Source organism: Fringilla coelebs, assembly GCF_963513975.1.
Source record: "Fringilla coelebs genome assembly, chromosome: 5".
Classification (NCBI taxonomy): domain Eukaryota; kingdom Metazoa; phylum Chordata; class Aves; order Passeriformes; family Fringillidae; genus Fringilla; species Fringilla coelebs.
This window is the reverse complement of record NC_140033.1, coordinates 14,595,704-14,618,520: the sequence shown is the minus strand read 5'-3', so window position 1 is coordinate 14,618,520 and position 22,817 is coordinate 14,595,704. Positions and strand designations below refer to the sequence as shown.

Sequence of the window (22,817 nt, the reverse complement as noted above, 5' to 3'; positions counted from 1 at the left end):
ATTTTAGAGATTTATTTTCTGAAGAAATATATTATTTTACGGTATTCTGAATTTCAGGTTATTGAGTTTTGAATTTTCCATTAATTTGTGCACTAAGACACTGGTTTTTATGTGTTTAGTTTACTGTTCATGAATCTTAACACAGCAGATGATCCACATATTTTAAAACTGAGCCCTTTCAGTTGTTATTCTTGAGAAATGGTTGTTATCCCTTTTTTAATAATACTCTTCAATGTTACTCTTCAAAAGGTGATGGCGGGTTTGGATCTGTGTACCGTGCATCCTATGGTGGTGAAGAGGTTGCTGTAAAGATTTTCAATAAGCATACTTCCCTCAGGCTCCTAAGACAAGTAAGAAATCCTGCCTTTTTTTCTGTAGTGCTGCTCTTGGAATACCAGCCCTAGCAAAGAGTTTTAAAAGTTGAAGTAAATTGCAAGTCCTCGCTCCAAAACATTCCTCAGTTTACGTCAGATGTAGAGATTATGCTTTTTGCACTGTTTCATTTGATTTAACAATTTACAGGAGCTTGCAGTGCTTTGTCACCTCCACCACCCCAGTTTGGTGTCTTTGCTGGCTGCTGCAATCCGTCCCCGGATGCTGGTGATGGAATTGGCCCTCAAAGGATCTCTTGATCGTTTGCTTCAACAGGACAATGCAAGTTTAACTAGAACACTTCAGCACAGGATAGCTCTACATGTAGCAGATGGCTTAAGGTAAATGTGACTTCTGCATTGCTATAAAACAGGATAAAGATGGTGTACTGTGAATGAAAAGCTTCTTTCTCTTACATCTCAAGCAGAATATTTCCTGGGTCAGACAAATGTTTGTATTTTTATGGTTGATTGACTGATATATAAAGTGAATTTTCACTACCTTTTCTTTTCCTGCTAACAATGCTCATATAAGTAGTGAAATTGGAAGACTCTGGGTGCAATTTCCATGTGGCTGTTGATTTCTTACTGAAATGTCAAAGAAATTAATTTAGTGCATTTTTCAAGTTCTGAAAGTCATTTAATCATCTCACCTCTTTGCAGTGGGACTTTAAAATGACAAAACCTGCAAGAGGGTTAATCTTACGGTTCTAAGATGCATTTTTCAAGCTATCAGTGACTCTTCAGATAAAACATGGTACTAAAATACTGCAATGTAAATAGTAAAGTAGTGAACAGTAAATAGTATTTCAGAACAATTCTAAAGTCATTATCCAGAACGGCTGTGTCCTGTTGGTGATGTTTGACATTTTTAACACAATATTTCATGTTTGAAAGCACAATTTACTGTTACAAGAATAATGTGTGTGTATACAGATGCATCCCTAACTTGTGAATGCTTTCAGTAAATATTTTTTGATTACTAGGTACCTGCATTCAGCAATGATCATCTACCGTGATTTAAAGCCTCACAATGTGTTGCTGTTTACCTTATATCCCAACTCAGCTGTTATTGCAAAAATAGCTGACTATGGCATTGCCCAGTATTGCTGCCGAATGGGAATAAAAACCTCAGAAGGCACACCAGGTATGGAAATAGGATTTGATTTAAAGTCCATTATGTCCAAAAATAGCGAATATCTTTTTAATGTAGTCTGTAAGAAATAACTGAAATCTATATTCTAGTCAAAAATCACAAGAAGTAGTCCTAATCATGTTACAAGTTGCAATGCCAGATTTGTACCTCTTGGCCATGCCTCCTGTTCATGTTCTGACACCTTTTAGAAGAATCAAGGAGTATCTTAAAGTTTTAAAAATAAGAAATTAAATTACATGCATTCATAACAATTTTTTGTTGTCTGATTTTAATATGGTTATTGTGATATTGAAATTATACTGCTAAAATTTTTTGCTTTAATTTCCAGTAAAGTGTACATAAGTCTTAATTTTTTTTAAGGCAATAAATATCTTCACTGATACCCAACTTTAGAGAGAACCTATTAGCATCCATTCTAAATCCCTGAACAACTCAATCACTTTAAAAAGTTCCTTTAGGTCTTTTAAATTGTGCTTGGGAGTGCCACTTCAAGTGTTAAATGTTAGACCGTCAATAAAGACCGCAGACTTGCCCTTGATTTTCAGTATTCATTGATAAAGTAATTATTTTACATTTAAAGGGGCAGGAACTCTGTAACTGATGTACTGTCTCCTTCTTTTACACTTACTGCTGTTATTTTTGGACATCTGCCAAATACAAGCTCTTGCCAGCCCAGAAATAGTTTTATGTTTTTCCTTGCACTTCCTGTGCCATTTTTATCAATAATTGTTTACTTTTTAAAGTACAAATATGGCTTCATCTTGACATGAAGAATACTTATTAATGAATGATTTATTTGCAGGATTTCGAGCACCAGAAGTTGCCAGAGGAAATGTTATTTACAATCAGCAAGCTGATGTTTATTCATTTGGCTTGCTGCTTTATGACATTTTAACAGGAGGAGGTAGAATAATGGAAGGCTTGAAGTTTCCAAATGAATTTGATGAATTAGCAATACAAGGAAAATTACCAGGTATGCCTTGTTTCTAAAAGTTTTAGCTTTTGTCCTGCCTCCTCCAGAAATAGCATATTTTATGAGTTATGTTGTATCTAACAGTGATCATAGAAGGAGACTTAGAAAAATACAACATTCTTCATATTCCTTCTGCATTACAATACGTAATTATTGGCTGCTGGAAGGAAGATTAAACAGGCTATCAGGCTGGACATGATGTAATCATCTGGGCAGTATAACTTGGGCCACTTCTGCCAGTGTTGAGAGCTGTTGAATTTTTATAGCACTACAAGCTGAATGTCTGGTGTTCTTATTTATTGCCCAGCAATAGTGGGTATACTCGTGAAACATTCTTTAAGGAATGTTTTGCTCCATTTAGGAAAGAACAGCGTCACGCAGTCTGGCATAGCGTCTCCATTATGAGAGACAGAGTGTTCATACATTATCTGCTCCTTAAGGAGAGCAGTCCAGTTCTAAGCTCAGACAGTTTCCACCCCCTTCCTGAAGAGGATATCCTAGGAACTGATGACTAAGTATCTCTTAAATGCAGCTGTGTTGACTGTATTGTAAGCCCTGTGGAATAATTGAAGTATTAGTTTCTGGAGATAGTACTGTTCCTTCCACCTATGCTCATAATTTGTGTATTTCCACCAAAAGAGGGGCTTGCTGATCTCACAAGCAAACAGTGCCTGTCTTTTGCTGCACTGACTATGTTCATTTGCAGGTATTCATCACTAATGTTACCTGTGTCTGAGGTAGGACTGGAACATTTGCTGTGGAATATGAGAAACTAAAAGGAAAAGCAATACAGGCACCGTCATGAATGATTTATTCTCAGAGAGTTCAGCAGCTATAGTCATAAGATACATATTCCAAGTACTAAGTGGGAATTTAAATTTCCATATCTCATAAATGCTATATGGAGTTGCTTATCTATTTGCTGTATCTTTTATTGGAAGTTCATCTGTATTCCAGATACTCAGAAGAATAAATGTGGAAAACAGTCTTTACAGGAATTTGAAAGACTGTTGACTGAAGTGCCGTAGCCTTGAATGGTCAGCATTAATGGAAACACAGCCCATGTATATCTGCAATTCAGCCCCAGGCACAGGGACATCAAAAAAAAGATAAAGCAAAATCCATTTCCTTTAACTGCTATTAATTAAAAGGACTCTAGTTCTAGCATTTCGTGCTCTAGCCTATAATGACAGATGAGCAATTTCAAGCTGTTCATGCTGACATTTTACCTAAGAATGTGATATTTCTTAGAGCAGCTCAGTAAGAAGTTAGATGAATTCTAAAAATAAGGTTAGTTAGAACTATGGTAAATGCTGGTTAATAAATTACATAATTTCACATTCTAGATCCTGTCAAAGAATATGGGTGTTCCCCCTGGCCTGAGGTTGAAAACCTAATTAAAAAGTGTTTGAAGGAAAACCCTCAGGAGCGACCAACATCCTGCCAGGTATTACTTAGTTTATTTGCTTTTTTATGATAGATGGTAGTACAAAGTTGTGGTTTCTGAAAATGAATCGGACATTAAGTTAATGAGAAGCACAGGTTTCTTTCTGTTGTTCTTTTCTGGAATGGAAACTGCCATGAAATATTGCCTGCTCTCACCTTCCAGAATAAACTGTTCCATTGAAATCTACCAACCACATGTTCTAGCTTGCTATTTTCCTCTGTGTTGCTGTGGAGCGATTGGCATGAAACGCAATTCAGATTACTTCTTGGTCTTTACTAGAGCTATGCAAAAAGCCTTTGCTAAGTAGTATCAGTGCAGTTACACTCTGTTCTGTGGCAGTACAAATGACCAGAGCTGCTGAAACACTGTGTCCAAATCTAAAAAATGCTGTTATCTGTTTGTTATTTATCGCCATTGTTGTCACCATGGGCATGCTGTGGCTTTCTTTATAGGTTTATGAGATCCTGAATTCTGCAGAGCTTATCTGTTTGATGAGATATGTCTCCATACCTAGCACATCTACAGCAGAGTGCATGGTGGCTGCCAATCAAAGCTGCAAGAAGGCAGGAGTCTGGATAGGAAATGGGAACACAGAAAAGGCACAACTTTCATTTGTTAACCTAAACACAGATGGACATACTTGTGAGGTATGTGGGAAAGTTGACATTTATTCTATTTTTTCTGGCAGACAGATATATTTCAGAAAAATTAATTGCATTTTTACAGCAGGATATTACTTCTGGAAAGCTAAGCTTTGAGAGAACAAAGATTGCTCATAAGTGAGTCATCACTATATCCATGAAATTAAGTAGAAAAGCAGTTGCTTTTTACTCTCTTCCTGCTATCCAGCCTGAACTTTCTTGTAATACTGTCTTTCTACTACTGGATTACTTTATTCTACTGAGATGGAAACTATTTCTAGCATGGAGACTACAGAAAGGAGTTAATAGTTAGGCAGACCTTCATATCTCTACCTCCTTTTTACTATCCAGGTTGTCTCTTAACAACTTCTCACTTCTCACAAATGCCATCTTGTGCCACTTTGGTGATGCCTTCCAGTTCTTTTCATTTGATTTTTTAGATCTCAGTCCTATCCCATCAGCAAAGAGGAAGGGTTTTACCCAGGACTGATGTGCTGTGATGAACATGTGTGCCAGAACTGAGCATGATTCGTCATCAAAGTTGTTTCAGTTCTATTTCCATCTGCCATCTGTTGACCATGATACATCTGAATTGGTAGCTTTGGTGTAAATTATATGGGTTGTTTTTCTAAAAATAGAATGAGAAAAAGAAATATTAGGCCACTATTTTCATTGTTAGCAATTAGTACTGCAAGAGTTCCATTTTTTTTTAATTCTAAATAAATAAAAGAGAATCTTTTTTTGTCAGCATTCAGCTGGGAGATTTTCCTGTGTACTGTTTGAAGGGTCCTTCCCAGCACTTGGAAGATGGGTGGCCCAGTTGATGATGTATTCTGCTAATAGGGAATTAGATTTCTTAAAGGGGAAGTTAGGCCAAGGGTTTGTCCAGAATCCAAGAAGATTGCGCTACATTTTTATCATCAGTAATTTCTAGCATTTACTGTTACTGAAATAATGACCAAGTTGTTTTTCTTCTTTTCTGACTCAGGATATTTCAGACAGTAAAATTATAAGTTTGGCCTTAGTGACTCTTCCTACTGAGAAAGAAAACTGGATTGTAGCAGGAACCCAGTCTGGTTCTCTGTGGGCAGTTAACACAGAAGATGAAACAAGAAGACATCGTCTGCAGAAAATGTCAGATTCTATCACTTGTTTGTACTGTAATTCTCTCTCAAAACAAAGGTACAAATGAATTTTAAATGTTTTGGGTTACATTTTGAAAATACTGCTAAACTGAGGTGTTCAGAAAATGACATCTGTACACACTGCATTTTTGTTTTGACAACTGCTTATTTTGCCTGTGTTTCCACTTAATTTTGCACCCAGTGCAACTCAGGACTACCTTCATGATCACAGGGGTTGTGTTTGCTTTTAGTGTTTAATTGAATACTTGAAATACTAGAGACTTCTCATTTTAATTTTTCTTACCTGATAAAGGCACTTCTAGAATTAATTGTTTTATTTTATTTCAGCAAACAGAAGAATTTCTTCTTGGTAGGCACAGCTGATGGCAAACTGGCAGTTTTTGAAGACAGAGCAGTAAAGGTAGACAACTTTGCTGTCTGTTCTACAGAGTGTTATCAGTAATATCTAAAGCAGCTAGCAAGAGTAGCTTTATTTCATGCCACTTATTTTTAATTGTTTCTCTAAAACTAAAATTAATTGCTTCTCTAAAACTAAAATTTATTTCCTATTGCAGTCTGAAAGGAACTGCACACTTTACAATAACTGCTATAAACAAAACATTTAAGAGGTGGAAAATTCCTTTGAAAGGCAAACTGTCTAGAGACTGACATTATTGGTTATTGTTAAGAATATTCTAACATCTGGCACCTGAAGGTTTAGTTCCTGACCATATGCATTTAGAGAAGTTATGGAGTTGCAGTGCATTTCAGAATCAGAATACGGTCCAGTGTAGGATGTCTTCAAAGACACAGATGTATCTTTCCAGCCAGTCCTTGAATTGTGCCAGGGATTGCAGAAAGTGTCAGCCCCTGCTCTGGCCTGTTACTGCTCTCAGGCTGTCTCCTGTGGGACATCTATAATGGGAATGTGGTGCTTTTCAGTCAGTAATGTTCTGGAAATGGTCTGGACCATCAGAAAATCTGGATGAGTAAATTTAATTCAGCAGGCTGTGTGGCCTTGTTTTAACAGCATTCTGAGTGTCTGCATCCTCCTTGTTTCTAATACAGAACATATTTTTTCTTGCAGTGTAAGGGTGCTACACCTTTGAAGATACTGACTATAGGAAATGTTAGCACACCCCTGATGTGCTTAAATGAATCCTCATGCTTATCTGAAAAAAATGTAATCTGGGGAGGCTGTGGAACAAAAATCATTGCTTTAACCAGTGACTTCTCTGTTCAAAAGCTCATTGAAACTAAGACAAGTCAACTGTAAGTTTCTGATTTTTCTAAGTGATGTTATTTGGCTCATTTGTTTTCATCAAAGGTTTCTGACAGTACTTTGATGTAATGTCTTGTTCTAGAGCTCATTCTTTGAGTTTGCTTGTTTCTGTTATTTTCTTTCCATAATGCAGATGGAGTATCAGCGAGTAATGTTGAAAGTATTTGTTGCTGCTTTTCAGCAAGGAAATACATCTTTACTCCATAAAGGATTGATGAAGTCAATATCTATGTAACTGATCAGTTTTCATCTCCAGTTGGTCAAGTTCAGGCCCTGTTTACTTTATTTAGAATGACACATACATATTTATCATAGTATTTGTCCTTCCATGTTTGTCAGTATGATATGTGTGCATATCTTTGCCTTATACATGTTTAATCACATCTGATTGCTGACTTCTCACTCTTTAGAAATTATTGACTGAGGGTTTGGGAGTGTTTGATGTAATTCTCACATGGACCAGTCCTACTCTGAAAATAAGGGGAGTTTTTCCTAAGCAGGGAAAGCAGTGTTTGATGAGAAAGATTTATTAATAGACTTTGAGCATTAATGTGCCTCCAAGGATGTCAGCAGCCTAACTCTGTTACTGTGAGAATTTATGTTGAACTGTAGGAAGATTAAAGCAAAGTCTTTCAGTTGTATCTTAGCCTAATTTGATTTTAAGGCTGAATGATTCTGCAAGAGTCAGAGGGAAACTAATCCCACTCAAAGGAATGAAGATTTTCTACTAGGTATTTTCTATATATCTCACTGGAGTTCTTCCCTCTTCTAGGTTCTGTCATAATGCTTACAGTGATGCAAACATCATTTCAATAGCAATAGACAAATCCATCTACTTGGCAAAGAAAAACAGCCATTTTGTGGAAATCTGGGACAAGAAGACAGAAAAACTTTCTGAATTAATTGACTGTGCACATTTTCTTAAGTAAGTGGTTTATTTCAGATTTTTGGCCTGGTGGATAGGAAGGGGAATATCAGATTGCCTTCTCTAGCATGCTACCCTGACCTGCCAGAAGTAAGGCATTTGTCCAGTTTGTTGGGCAAGTGTGGATTTCCTATCCTGTCATTTAGCCTAGCACTTCAGAATCCCACTTTTTAAAGACTCTTACTGTATTTCCCAATTTCTCTATGATGTCAAGAAGGCTCATTTAGCTCAAGAAGGAAGAAAGTCTTTTGCTGTCCTTTAGGTACTAAGGCTAATCCAGTTACTTCCTGCATCCCCTGAACAAGAATATCTTTTCAGTGCACAAATTCTGTAGGAAGTCAGATTTTTATTAACTGTGACAACTTTTTCATTTGCATTTAAATTGTTCCTCTGCCTTAGCATGCCCCATCCATTTCTTTTTTATGGTGAGGTTAGGAGCAGGTGTAGGTGTGCTCTTTGTGCTTTGCTGTGACATTAACCTCCTGCAGACTGGGGGAGAACTGAGAAGTGTTCCTGCCTTCTATTTAAAGGTTGTCTGAAGCAGACCAGATGGCTCTTTGGAGTACAATAGTTTTCATCCCAGTTTGCATGAGAGTTTTGTGTTTGGCTTGGTGAGAGATTGCTTAAAAGTCTGGTGTTCGGAGTGTCGTTTTAGTAGGTGCAGAATAGGGTGCCACCAAATTACAATACAAATTCATTCCATACTTATAGGAACAAAGTGGAAAAATTAAATAAGGAATCAAAACACAAACTGGCTTATTCTGGAAGAGTGAAGGCCATTTGTCTGCAGAAAAATACTGCACTGTGGATAGGGACAGGAGGAGGACATATTTTGCTGCTCGATTTGTCAACGCGTCGTCCTGTACGAGTTATAGACAAGTTCTGTGATTCTGTTCGAGTCATGATAACAGCTCAGCTGGGTAAGTAAAACCTTCCAGAGATGAGTACTTTAAAATCACTGCTAAGTTTAGGTTTGCTCCATACTGCTTGTTGCGGTGCTCCAGGAACAGATTACCATTATCCAGGATTTGTTCATTCATTCTACTCCACGGCTGTCGTCTTCCATCACTGTCAGACTCTAGGGTGTAAGCTGAACACCAGTAGGCTGAATACCTGTGCCCACATAAATCAGCAGCTCTTCCCTGGCTTGTCACTGGTCTGCACATGAACTCCCCACCTTACCTGCATCCCTGTGCTGCGCTTCAGCAGAGCTCTCACCATCCTCTGTCACGTGTCACTCTGTCTTCTCTTATGTGTGTCTGCCTTTGTTCCTTCTCCATCTCAAGTGTTACTCTTCTGCCTTTTTTCTCTGTAGACTATATTGGATTTAATAATTTTTCTTTTGCTTATTGGCTTATTTTCATTGCTTATTGGCTAGTTTTCTTCTCTCATCCTCATTCAGGAATGGTTCTTTTAGATTTGGGTCACAGGCAAATCACAGCAGAGCTGGTAAAGTGCTACACAGCTGGACTTGGGGTGTGGACTTGTACAGATGTGCTGCTGCTGTCATCAGGGACAGTTGTTTTGAGCTGCTGTAGGCAGATGGGAATTGTGAGGTTTCAGTGGTGACCACCAACAGCCACAGGAATGCAGCTGAGGAAGGGACACTCCTTCACTTTTGAAACTTCCTTCACCTGTGCACTGTCCTGCACCTTTTCCAAAAGTAATAAAGGCCATATAAACTCAAGCTTGTGGTACTGCTGTTGGGAATACAGTCAAAATATACATTAGTTCAAAAAGTACTTTGTGGCACAATATGTGGATTCCCATTACCTTCCACTGTGTTTTGGAAAAAACTCTGGAGTTTCCCTGTCAGTGTTATTTAAAGTGTGTTTGCTGTCCAAAAAAAACAAACAACCGAACACTGAAGTTGTTGTGAATTCAGCAACACGCTATAATTCTGCTAGCAAATATCACAGTTGCAGGCTGTGGATGTTTTCTCCTTACCATCAGGAATTTATTCTGCAGGCTGTTCCTTCCTTTCTGGCACCAGAAGAATCCATAGACTGCAGTTAGGTCATAGTGCTGGCAACATTGTATGAGTCAAACATACCTCACCTTCCTCTGACTTTCCTTTGCCTAAAGTAAGTGTTACAGAGTCAGAGCCTGGTTAGAGTCCAGCTGTTAATCGTGTCAGCTATAGCACAGCATTATCATTCCATCTAGTCCTGATAGCTACAATGTTAGTATCATAAAGGGACATTTTATTTTCAGCATTTTGTAAAGAATAGTTGCTATGAAAACACAACAATTTTTGCCTTGCTGCTGTCATTGATTGGGAATGTGTGATTTAAAAAGCCTTGAGGCTCAGTCACGTCAACATTTTTAATCAAAATTTTATTTATAGAAAAATTAATATTGAGGAGTTCAGCTGCATTTGCACAAATCTCAAGAACAGCAAATAAGATTGATATATGCAGTTTGATGTGTAGTTGTTTTCTTTTGATCATCTTTTTGCAGCAATTATTTATAAGGGCTTGGGGTTTTTTTCCTAAATTCAAGGACTTGGTTTCTACTGGAATCTCTGAAAATGGCACTGAGGCTGCTGAGCAGTTTTTCAGCAGTACCACATTGCTTATATGAAAAAAGAGAAGATGAAGGGAAATATTTATTATAATATTTGTGTGAAATAGTTTCATTTAAGGTTAAAACATGTAATGTTTAGCAGAAGTATATATTTCAGGAAAAAGAGGTTGCTAGACTTTGAGACATTAACTTTATCTGTACTTCATATATGAATATGGAAATACAATGTCATTTTCCAACCCTGTCACCTAATACATTGATGTTCAATAGGCATGAGACTTAGCATAGAGAATAATTTAGATGTAAATCTGTAGTTTATTTTGCAAGTGCGAATTTAGATTTCTATATGGTAAGACAGGACCTAGGTCTAAATAAGAAACATTATACTTTAGTTCCAATCACTTTTGTAAAGAGTATAGATAGGACTGGCTATAGAAAAAAATGGAATTTATGAAAAATCTGAGCATGGAGCATGAGTATGGTTCCCACCATCCTTCATCGACTATAACCAGATTTCCATCACTCTCAGAGGAGAATATAGTGCTGACCTCTTCAGGGCAGGAAAAACCTCTCTCTTGCAGAGGTGCCGGGGCATGTTAAAAGACTTCCCAACTGCAGCTTTCGCGGTTAAGCCCAATCCAGTCTATTTATGCCCCAGGAGCTGCTCCCCTCCTCATCTGTGCCCTGGGAGCGTCAGGCTCCGTGTTGAAGCGGTGTGAGGTGTGGTGCTGCAGCAGCGTGTCTGCGCAGTGGGGGCTGCTCCTTCCCTGGCCTGCTCCTCACCAGGGAACCAGGAACCAGGACCTAGGCTGGGCCCTGTGTTCCTCTACTAGCTGAAAGCCAAGGGCTCTCCACCCTCATGTGCTGCCAGTAGGAACAAGGAGCTGCTGTGGCAGGAGAACACGTGACAGCTTCTGTCTATCTTTGCAAGACATTTATAGACATGTCATGTTGGAAATAAGCAGGAAGTTGATATTGAAACACTGGCACATTCTGCTTATCCTTTTGTGATCCAACCGCTACCATCTTACAGGTCTTTTTTTGTGTTATTCAGTAGGCACCTTCTTATGATCTATCCATTTCCACTTCCCACCCATATGCCATCATAAGTTTAAAACTTTTAGTTCATAGTTTTTACTCAGTTTTTTGTCATATTTGGTTGGTTTTGTTTTTTTCATAACTGAACTGGTACGTTTTGCTGTGCACTGGGACTTCACTTTTGCTGTCCTTTTGCTGTGACATCTGTTTCCTGTGACTCTACCACCTCTGCCTGTGCTGTATAATAGACGGCTTTGTTCTTGGGCTTGTTCAGCAGGCTGGTCGGCTGATCCTGTGCTTATGCCTTGGAACCCTGATAGACCCTGACATTAAATGGATCTAGGAACTATATTGTCTTTGTGTCTGGGTTTTTCATGGTTAATGATTTTGAATAAAGGGTCTGATTGATTGAACTCTGCTTTCTGTCCTCTTATGCTCTTATGCCTTGATGTATGCTCTTATGCCTTGATGTATGCTCTTATGCCTTGATGCCATTTACTCTTTCTGTCCTTAAATTACAAAATTCACATTAAAATTAAGGTTTGACATTTTATTTCTTTGAAAAAGGGAGTCTCAAGAATGTGGTCCTTGTTTTGGGATATTGCTATAAAAGTGACACCGAAGACAACAAAAATCACAAAGGTATCTGAATTGTGTTTTACTAACTTGTATTATTAGTGGAGGAGACACTATTGGGCTTGACTACTCACTGAGAGTGAAGAGTTGATCATCATTTGACAAAATTTTATTGAAACACTACTATTAAATAGTTTTTGTTTTCTTTTGCATATCTGGGCTCATACAAACTGAAAGTAACTTCCAAAAATGGATCTGAGGAAGCCACTGTTTGAAGGATACAATACAATATGTTGCAAAACTGTATTTGGAGAGTAAATGTCATTGCCTAATTGGAGAATGTGTCAAATGGATTTCCAGAGGTGTCTGTGCTAGGTCAGGAATCCCCCGTATTTTCATGGGTGATATGAATGAAAGAACAGTGAATGTACTTTTTGGTTTTGCAGAGAACTTACAACTAAGACAAGCTCCCCAGAGGGCTAAAGGATTAAAGCTCAAAGTGACTCTGACAAATAGAACTAATGGTCTGGAAGGAAATAGGATACAATTCTGTAAGGAAAAATGCAAGACATTTTATTTAATTAGGAATGATCTGCTGTACCAGCGTGAGGAAATGATCAGCCTAAACAGCAGTGCTGCAGAAAATGGGTCAGAATTGATCAGAGGCTGGTCATGAATCAGCCCTGTCACGTGGGTGCAGATGAGGCAAACACCACTCTCACACCATGAAAGTGGTGTCTATAAGACATGAGCTAATTCTTACTCTTTGCTGGGTGTTAATATGGCCTCTGCTGGAGGAGCCTAACCATTTATTGCTGAATGATCTGGACTATTAGGAATAGTGCAGAGGAGACAAATGCAGCCTGTGAGGAAATGTTGCAGGGAGTTAAATTGGTTAAAATAAATAAAGCTTAGAGAGGACATGATAATAGGCTTCAAATATGTAAATGAAGAGCAAGAGAATAAAGACTTCTTCGTATTCCCTGTGGGTAGGATAAGCACTAACAGGTTTCTGTTACAGCAAGGGAGATTTCGGTCAGACATCAGTAAAATCTTCCTGACAATTAAGACAGGAAAGTGCTGGAAGATAGAAGATCTGCATCTTTAGATTTTTCTAAGAACAGTTAAAGTTAATGCTCTGATCAATGCTCTTCTTCATCTTTATCTCATCCCAATTTCAGTGACTTGTAAAAATGTGGCAATGACAGTATAAAGTTAAGAAGAGCAGGTGTAGATGAGCTGACTGAAAAGAGTCAAACTTTAGAGCATTGGGTTTACATTGTGGTATTCCCCAATTCCTGTAACCATAAGAACATTTATTGGCTTGTTAGCATTTTTATTTTATTTAAGAGTGACATTAATTACAGAGAAGAATCAGAGACTCCAGAATCCTTGAGGCCTTAGATTGTAAGCCTCAGTTCATGTAAGTGTTCTCAGTTGTCCCTATTCCACTAAAAGCACTGGGAATTCTTCATGAATTAAGAGTTGTTTGCATGAATAGAGACTGAAGAAGTGGCCTTTTCTCAGTATATTCACTAGCTTATGAAATCAGTTTTTATTTTACAGTGAATGGGGTTTGAATCTCATAGGCATTTAGGGTATATCTGCTTGGAAAGATAAAATTTTAGCAGGCACCTCAGTACTGGCATTAGCTGTAGCTCGGGTCAGTTCCTTAAGGCCCATGGGCACCAGAAATGTTTTTTTCAAGTACTTTTAAATGGGATACTCTAAATTTAGGAACTAAAATGCAAATCATTGTGGCAGTACAAACAGCTTGTAACCCATAACTGCATCATCTCACACACAAAGTGTCATGGAATTTGTCTTCTGGGTCCTAAAAATCATGCTTCATTGGGTAAATTTATGAATAATTGAGAACAAGCAGATAAGCAAAATAATTTCTAATTATGCAATAACTCATCTCTGTTGCAGTTTTCAAATTTTCTTTTTTTTTCTCCAGAGTTACAATCCTGCGTGTCAGTGTGGGACATTAACCTGCCCCATGAAGTGCAGAACCTGAAAAAACACATAGAAATGAGACAGGAATTAGCAGAAAAAATGAAGAGCTTTTCTTTGGATTGAAAAGTCACCCTGCAAGTGCCATTTTTTTTTTCTAGTCTTCCATCCTAACATACTGTGCAATATTTACAACTTCTTCTTCCTGTTGTTTTTAACCTAAAGCAGGAAGAAAATTACCATGAGAGTATTCATAGGATGCCAAGAAGAAAGAATTTATTTTTAATATTTGAAAGGACAGAAAACTGTTGGGAATTTCTGATTCTAAAATGCTATCATGGATTTGTTGTTTACCTGTGAAGTTCTGCTCTCTGCAACTATGGCTCAACTTAAGTATAACATCATTCATCCAGTTTTTGATCCCAGTTAAACTGGGAATAAGCCAGGAGACTATAAATGGCTCTAATTTACTTCATTATCTCTATGAGTTGACACTCTAATAAGAAGCAAAATTTAAGCCGCTGTGTGTTTACTGCAGTTTGCATGTATGAGTTTGCTCCTATGATTCATGGTTTAGTAATGTCAGAGCTCGTGACCCTATGAAAAAACATCATCTTTTATCTAACAGCAGTGTTTAAAGGAATATGTAATTACTACATTACTCTTTGAAAACAGCAGGCAGAATTGTCTGTGTTTCTTTCATGAATAATTGACTTTTTTCATTATGACCAGAAAAAAACCCCATTGTGCTACTGTAATAAAACAGCTCCAAATGAAACACAGGCTGAGGCTTCCACACGTCGGTGTCCTCGTGCAGCGCTGCGGTCTGCCTGCTCCGAGGAGATGCAGTCACACCGCCGGGAGCGCTGCCAGGCACGTAGCTCTCTGGTGCTGCTCTCTTGGAAGAGAGAAGAGAAAGCACGGGGTCAATGCTCTGATCTAAATGCTGCTATGACTTGCTCTTAGTCCAACTTGCTTGTTTGCTTACCTCAGTCTAAAAAAGGGGAACTTTTGCTTTGATTTTTCTAACATGCAAAGTTTCCACTTACTCATTCTTGTTTGAATTTATGTTGTTTTGTGGGATAATCAGGGGAACCTTGAGGAGTATAAGAACTGGCTGCCTCTTCCAAATTTGTTTCCACACATCATCATTCAAGAGCCAATTTTGCTGCTTTCTGGCTGTAAGTCCAAGCTGCTGCTTACAGCCCACACTGACCTGCTCAAAGGAAGTGCCTTGCTTCTGTCCTCCTGAAGACAGACACTGTTTTCTTTTATTGGTGCCAGAAGAATCCACAAGGTGCTCCCAAAAATCTCAGGGAGTGGAGCATCCAGAGCCATTCCTGAGTCTAGGGAGCTGAACAAGGTTGAGCAACCAAAAAGTTCTCAGTTTTTTGTTTGGTTTTGTTTGTGGTTTTTGTTTGTTTGTTTTAAAAAATTACATACTGGGACAACAGCATTTCTTGTGTCCAACTCTAGCATTGTTCTATTTTCTGCCAGTTGTGGAATGCATACTCAGGATTCTTTTCAGATATGCATCCCAGTTTCTATGAATTCTTGTAATCTGTGTACTGAGAAGAATTTGCTATTTATATGGGATTTTATAACTCAGAAAATATATATTATGTTAGAATGAATATTGTTGTTTTTTTTAAAAGAAAAGAATATATGCATTGTGATTAAGTTTATTTGTAAGTAATTTTGAAATGCAAGCCTAAACATTTCTATTAAAACCATGCTTTGTTAATAATGTAAGTCTACTTTCTCATCATTGAATTTTTAAGGAGAGGCTTTTCTGTGCAGCTTCTGTGGCATTTAATTCCTTCAGGATGATGCAAAATCCTGGCTCTGTAGGTATTATTGACACAGCTGCATTCCTGCTGCACACTGCTCTGTTGCAGTGCACGTCTTGAGCCCTTTCCCCTTCTCCCTGAGATGGGAGGTGACCTGTAAGGAGAATTGCCCCTGGAATCATTCCTCACCTCTCCAAGACTCTGGATAACATTGATCCATAGACTGATTTGGGTCATGCATTCAGTATTACAGGGAGGGCAAAGAATAAAAGAAACAGCAGCCAAAAGAGAGTCAGGAGCTCATTGCAAACCCAACTCAACTGGCCACTGCTGATTTATCTGTGGCTGGAGAGAAAAATTCTGTCATGGTGGTAACCTACTGGGACTGTTTAACAATACAGTGCTCATTCACACAGAGCCCAGTGATCCCACTACATCCTCACCAAACACTTTTCAGTACTGCAAGAAAATATTTAGACAACATCTTATCTTGGTGCTTCTTGTCCGAAGCACTCAGGGAACTGGCATCCCCTCCCCAGATGGCACCTGTTACCAAGGGCAGGAACAGCACCATTGAAACCTGCACTATAAGGAATCCTGTTCCCAGGAACATCTCTACGACAAACTTATAAGGAAAGAGGGAAAAAAAATCCATAAATTTGTGTTCACTCCGGTTTCAGTGGAGCTGTTTGAAAATCAGTGCAAGTTGATCACATAAGAGAACAAGTTCTGTCAGATATAGTTTTTTGCATGCTTATGATAACATCCAACATGTGAAAACAGATAACCCTTACTTCAGAAAAGAGCCTTTTTGCTCATGGGAAACAAGTGGTGTGGTGTGACTGAACAGCTGAGCTGGGACAGGTGAGTAACCCCATGTCCCTCACTACCCTAGAGGGTACTGGGCTTTAAACCTAAAGGCAAGGAGACTAAACATACACAGTGAGCTGAATGCTTGATTGGATATGTTGGGGTTTTTTAAAAGTATCCTTCCCCTCCTGTGCTACTGACTTTATAATTAGCGTAATTCTTTTTTATTGGTTGCTTGCTCTGATAAATTACATATGCAGATTCACCTGGTCATTAATTTTAACCTCATTTCTTTTACAAGGAGTTCCTGTCAACTCCACTGTAAACAAGCTGCACAGCCTGATTTTATGCACTTTTGGTATTATGTTCTGGCATTCCTCTGAACTCTCTTTAGTGTCCATATTATTACCCTATTACTTCTTCATGCACCACTTAGGAGCAAAACTGGGACATATAAGGGAGGAGAGAGAATGAGGCCTCTCAGGTGTGGTTTAACACCCAAATGTGGGCGTTTGCAAGACAAATAATCCATTTTACAATGAACACTTCAGATACCAGAGACATGAGAAAGGGAAAACAATGAGCCTCAGTGAATAAGGAAAAGACAGTGACAGTTGTAGTTTTGTATTAGTCTTTCAAGTAGAAAAGCATATGAACAATTTTTCTCACTTATTAGCTGGCTTTTGTCATTAATTTAAAATATCTGAAAAGAGCTCCCCTTACCTGCCTTAAGAGAACCAAATTTCCTGATCAAAACTAGCAAGTATTCTGTTATTTCTGTCTCAATTAGTTCTTTATCCACATTATGAACTCATCCCAGGACTGTACTGACCTGCACATTCTCTTATATAAAGCCTTCTTCATGGCCTTTGAACAGGTATAACTCACTAGCTGCCAGCATACTATTTGGTAACTTCTCTTTTTTTTTTTTTTTAATTAGATAGGCATGTGTCTTTGCAATAATTAGTTTATAAATACAGAGTAGCATAATCACATGATAATGGAGAATCATAACAATTTTAAATTCATTATTTTAAGAGAAAGAAACCACAAGATGTATTAGTTATTGTTGTATTAGCAACGGGAAACCTCATTTACCAAAAATTTAGAAGTGAACTCAGGTGGAATTTCTAACAGACAGAGTCAGGAATGTTCTTTGCTGCACCTGTGAGATGAGAACAGCTGTGCCTTGAGCTTTAGGCACCTCAGCAAGACTCCTCAATACTTACACTGGTCCTTGTTCAATTAAGCAGCAGAATTACAAGAATTATTAAATGGTGATATAACTTTTTCCTCTGCAGTGACCTTGATGCTAACTGGTACCTACCTTTTTACATGGGTTGTTTCATCTGAGCAATAAACTGGAATTATTTTTTAAAGGTTATTAAAATTTATGATACACCAATAGATCTATTTTTAAAACAGCAATTTTTTAAACTATACCAATATGATTCTAGTAAAAACAGGATGAAAGTCAAAAAGCAAGCAAAGGTCTTTTCTTTTTTCCCTTTCTACTGTGTTGCTTTGCCTTTCTGCTGCCAGAGGTTTAAGTGCTGCTGTCAGTCCCTACAAAGGCTGTCACTAATTAGTGAGGAGAGACTTAACAAATCAATGCGCTGTCTTTGGCGTACGTGATTATTTACTTCACCACAGCCCATTAATGTTACTGACCTGAAAAGTTAAAGCAGACAGAAGAAGGGAAAGAAATTAAAATTTCCTGGGGCCATTTTAGTGTTTTGCCTTTTCTGAACCATTTTTTTCCGTGCCTTGGCCTGGCCCTGGCTCCTGACGGCACAGCTGTACCTGGGCGAGGGGCAGGCTCTGCTGGCCAGGGGGCTGTGACACCGCTGCCACCCAGCCGAGAAGCTTTGAAACCATTCTGTAGGAAAGGGAGTCGGGAAAGAAAGCAAGGGGGGGAAAGAGAGAGAGAGAGAGAGAAATAAATAACAAGCAAAAGCTGGCAGCGTCGGTGCTCAGCAGCCGAGCCGGCAGCGCTGCGGTGGCCGGGGCCCGGCTTTGGTGCTGCCAAGTGCCGCCTCACGGATCCCCTCAGGGCCCTCCCCAGCGGCGAGGTCGGGCAGGAAAGGCGGCCAAACGCTGCCCGGTGCTCAAGGAGCCTGGGCAGGAGCGAGCAGGCTGGAATCCCCTCCAGCGACATGGGGCTGCATCCCACCGGGCGCTTCCAGCTCCTTCTGTGCCAACACCTCCCGTGCAGGAGCAGCCCGGCCTGCCCCGGCCGCGGCTCCCTCTCTGGGGCACCGCGCTGGCCCTGCACCACCTCGCCTCTGCAGAGCTGTTTAAGCGGGCTGCAAAGGGGACACAGCCCTTCACGGCAAGCTCCCTTTTTAAGCGAAGGATGAGCCACAGGCTCACACAGCAGGGAGGGAGAGGCCCCCATCAGCCGCACGCAGTGACCGGGAGCGGTGGCGCAGCTCACGGGGTCACACGGCTGCAGCACCGCCGCCTCCTCCCCTGCTCGGGGTCCCGGCAGAGCCCGGCCCGCACAGCGCCATCGTGCCCTGAGCACACAGCGAGCTGCGACGGGCCATGGAGAGTGACCCACTGAAACAGCTGGCACTTTTCACTATAAATACACCAGTGTAAAGTCGGAGAGTCTCACTTCTGCTTTTTCTTGCCACGACACCTCTGCAGTTGCCTTGAAAACATCTGTTTTCTGTGGAGTTACAAGAAACATCCACCCCCGCCGCCATCTGCCAGGCGCCTGGGCTCTGCATTTGGGTTTAAATAAACTGAGCTAAGGCTGAGGCCCAGAAATGACAGCTTCAAACCAGTATCCTCAGAGATCACAAGAAATAAATATTTTTTAAAAGCTGCAGGACGTCTCAAAGCTATGAGGCATTGGATGAGCAGCAGCAGAGGCTGCAGTTTGCCACGCAGAGGGTGGGTTCAGGTGCTGCTGGTGGAGGACTGAAAGCCAGTCCATTCCCCCTGAGGTGATGCTGGCCATGTAAAAAGTATTTTCTCTCTCCACAAGCCTCCAGAGACTGCTACAGTGACTACTCCTTTGCATTAGTCAAGCACCATCAGGTTCAAGTGAAACTCAAAGGATGCTGTTAAACCACATATGCGTAAGTGAAGGTTTAATGAGCTTCCTATTATTCCAGTGAAGTTCAAAATTTGCAAAGTGAATTTCTAGACTTCAAGGAAGGTCCCACTAGAGCCCACACTACCGGCTGAAGCACAGCAACAGCAGCACCCGATGCATGCAGAGCCAAAGGCTGGGGCCACCCTGCCCTGTGCAGTGGCCCTGCTCAGTTTAAATGCCACTGTTGTTCACAGTCACATTTAATAACCACCAGCCAGGGAATTATGCTTTGATAAACAGTAATTTTCAAATGTAATCCATGAGTCAAAACTCAGCTCCCTCTGCTTTTTTTTTTCTTTTCCAAAATAGTCCTACGTGCTGAACATTCTACAACTAGACAATCTCATGGCAAAATACACTCTCACCTTGTAATTACAGGAAAATTTTCAAGGGTAAAACCCAACAACGCCAAACCCTTTCAGTTCTATTTTTGTGGCTATTACAGTTAAACCCAGCAAGAGACAAAACCACCTGGGCTCTGCAGGGACTCAGAAGCAGCTGCTGCAGAGCAACTGGTCCCACTGAAAGAGTCTGAAATCTGCTTTGCTGGCCAGCCTGGCCAGCAGCTGTTTGCCATGGCCTCCTGTACCCAGACCACACCAGGGTCCTCCTGACCCCAAACCAGTCTTTGTTTCATTCTTTCACAAATAAAGTTACTGGTCCTGCAACTCTGCATATTTCTTCATGCAGAGCATAACAAAAAAACCCACAAACCAAGCCACAATGAGATTTTGCTTCAATTTTGGTAAGTGGAAGCCCCACAGAGACATATGTTTTCCAAGCATGCCTTCAGCTCTCACCCAGGGAAGGCTATACTGCCCAGCCTTGAAGATTGATGTTTTGATTAATTCATGTACCAGCTCTTACAAAACTCCTCTGGAAGGCAGGGAAAGGTGATGCTGCCTATCTCCTGAGCCAGCAGCAACCAGAAATGCTTTGGAAATGATGCTAAACTATGGCAGAAAATATGAAGTATTTCACATGCTTTTATCTAAGTCAGGTCAAAGGCATGCCAGTGCTCTAGCAAGCACTGCGTGGAAGGACAGATGGTGGACAGACCTGCACTGTCAAACCCTTGCCAGTGCACAAAAGGCAGTAGGCAAAGTCACTTAAGGCTCCTTGAAGCATTAACTGCTGAACATTAACCTTATATTGCAAGCAAGGACATTTTCTCTAACCAGCAGGTTCACTGCCAAGGCCAAATATCAGACACAATTTGCATTCACTGAGCATTAGCAGAAAAATAATGTCTTTACAAGAATGTCTTTATCTTTGCACCAATCTGAGTAAGGAAGGTGCAAATAAACCCCAGCTTCAGGGGCACCTTTTAAAAAAGGCAAGCAAGTATCCCCAAATTAGCTGTTCTCCTTTCTCATCTTCCCAGAAGAAAGCTGCAGCATTTGGCTGCCTCTGAAGAAACAGGGAGCAAAGAGCTTTAGTATCATCAGTGCCACTGGAGATGTGACCTCCTCCTGCTTCAGTGTCACTGCATCCTTACACAAGACATCCTTAGCAACAGATCCTCTCACAGAGAACTCAACAGCAAAAGGACAAGGCAACAGCTGCCTCCCTGACCTTGGTTTTGTCTGTTCAGTTAATCACAGCTGCATTTACACACCAAATACAATCAGCCTCTGACCCTTCCTAAGCAACTACGCCCTCTACTTAGGGCTTGGTTTGTCACATCAGTCCCTGAAAAGCTTAGAAAGATCCTGCGCAGGGCAGGAAGGAAGGTCATTGCTCAGTTCTATGCAGACTGATTCCATCAGCACATGTCCCTGTACTGCCATGGACCATCCCAAGAGCCAGCAGCTGCAGAGAAAGGCTGAGCCCCATACCTGCTCACCACAGAGCTTTTGAGAGGGAAAGAGGTGAATTTTCTTTCAAATTACTTCCCTGTATCTAGGATGAGAATTTCAGGGGAAAGCAGGTTGGGTTTGCTTTTTTAAAAAATGCCTGCTACATCTCTTAACCAAATCCCTTTCCAGCTACAGACAGACATTCATTTCCTCCCCATTTCTCTACTAGCAAGAGTTCCAGAACATCTGCTAGAAAAGTCAGGGAAAAGAATGAAAAGAGCCTGATGTAGAGAAATTTCCATTCCTATCCCCACTTCACTGTGTTCTTGTGGCTGCAGTAGGCACCAATGCACAAAACAAAGGTGGTAAGAAAGATGGCAGCCGTAAGTACAGCGGCATCCATGCCAGCCTGACTCCCACAGCCTCCCCATCACACTGCCCACCCACACCCACTGCAGCCCCTCATACACAACTCAAGAGCACAGCACACTCACCTAGAAGCACTATTATTATTATAAGTTACATTAATTTACATTAATTTACCCCTTCTCTCAGCTCACAATTGATTTCCCCCCTGATGTTCTCTCTCACAGCTGCAGGTTTGGATCACAGTCTGCCTCTGCCCTGCCTGTTTGCTTTTGCTGACTTGTCCACAGAGCCAGTACCTGCCCCCAACAGCCTCCCTGCACACTGAAATCTCAACCCACCTTCTGCTGTACCATAAGGGCTAGCAAGCCCTTACTGAGGGACTCCTGCAGTGCCAGAGATGGCTACAGTCTTGCCTTTTCCTTTCTCTAGTCAGAAACCTTTTGCCAAGATACTTCCACACCCAAGAAGTATTGTCGTAATTCAGAGATTTTATGGTAACGTCTTGTCAATGCTGTGTGGTGCTGGCTTGCAGGTGAGGTGGCCAAAGTTGGTCTGTTCTGTTAAAAACCCAGACTGGTGCTTCCCCTTGAGCCATAAAACTGTCACTGGAGCAAAATCTGTTCCCATCCCCTGCCCACCCCTTGGGTCTGGCACAGCTTCCTACAATACTGGGGTGCACTGAGGGGACACCCCTCCCAGGCACAGCACTCCAGGTCTGAGAGGCAGGCACGGTGACAGGGCTCTGCTAACAGCCTCTCCCTGGGGGAGCAGGGCAGCAGCAGGACACAACCTAAACCACACTGGCTGGGAGAGAGGAAGAGTTGTTGGCCAGACGGACACCGGTGTGCAAATGGTGTGCTGCAAACACACCTGATAAAGGTTAAAACTGTCCTCCCCTGGGCTCTCTCTCCTCACCACTGTGTAGGAG

General features: G+C 40.6%; 1 protein-coding gene across 1 annotated transcript in view; it reads left to right on the top strand.

Moving 5' to 3' along the window:
- The window catches only part of LRRK2 (leucine rich repeat kinase 2), a 63,267-nt gene extending 47,546 nt beyond the window's left edge, over positions 1-15,721 (top strand). Inside the window, exons 39-51 of the mRNA XM_084205354.1 lie at positions 250-350; positions 523-713; positions 1,358-1,518; positions 2,330-2,500; positions 3,847-3,947; positions 4,400-4,594; positions 5,577-5,770; positions 6,061-6,133; positions 6,800-6,984; positions 7,767-7,919; positions 8,631-8,839; positions 12,051-12,125; positions 14,020-15,721. Of these exons, the coding sequence (XP_084061480.1) occupies positions 250-350; positions 523-713; positions 1,358-1,518; positions 2,330-2,500; positions 3,847-3,947; positions 4,400-4,594; positions 5,577-5,770; positions 6,061-6,133; positions 6,800-6,984; positions 7,767-7,919; positions 8,631-8,839; positions 12,051-12,125; positions 14,020-14,141 (1,931 nt within the window). The 3' untranslated portion in view covers positions 14,142-15,721. The remainder of the gene's footprint in view (positions 1-249; positions 351-522; positions 714-1,357; positions 1,519-2,329; positions 2,501-3,846; positions 3,948-4,399; positions 4,595-5,576; positions 5,771-6,060; positions 6,134-6,799; positions 6,985-7,766; positions 7,920-8,630; positions 8,840-12,050; positions 12,126-14,019) is intronic.
- Positions 15,722-22,817: the final 7,096 nt, after the last annotated feature.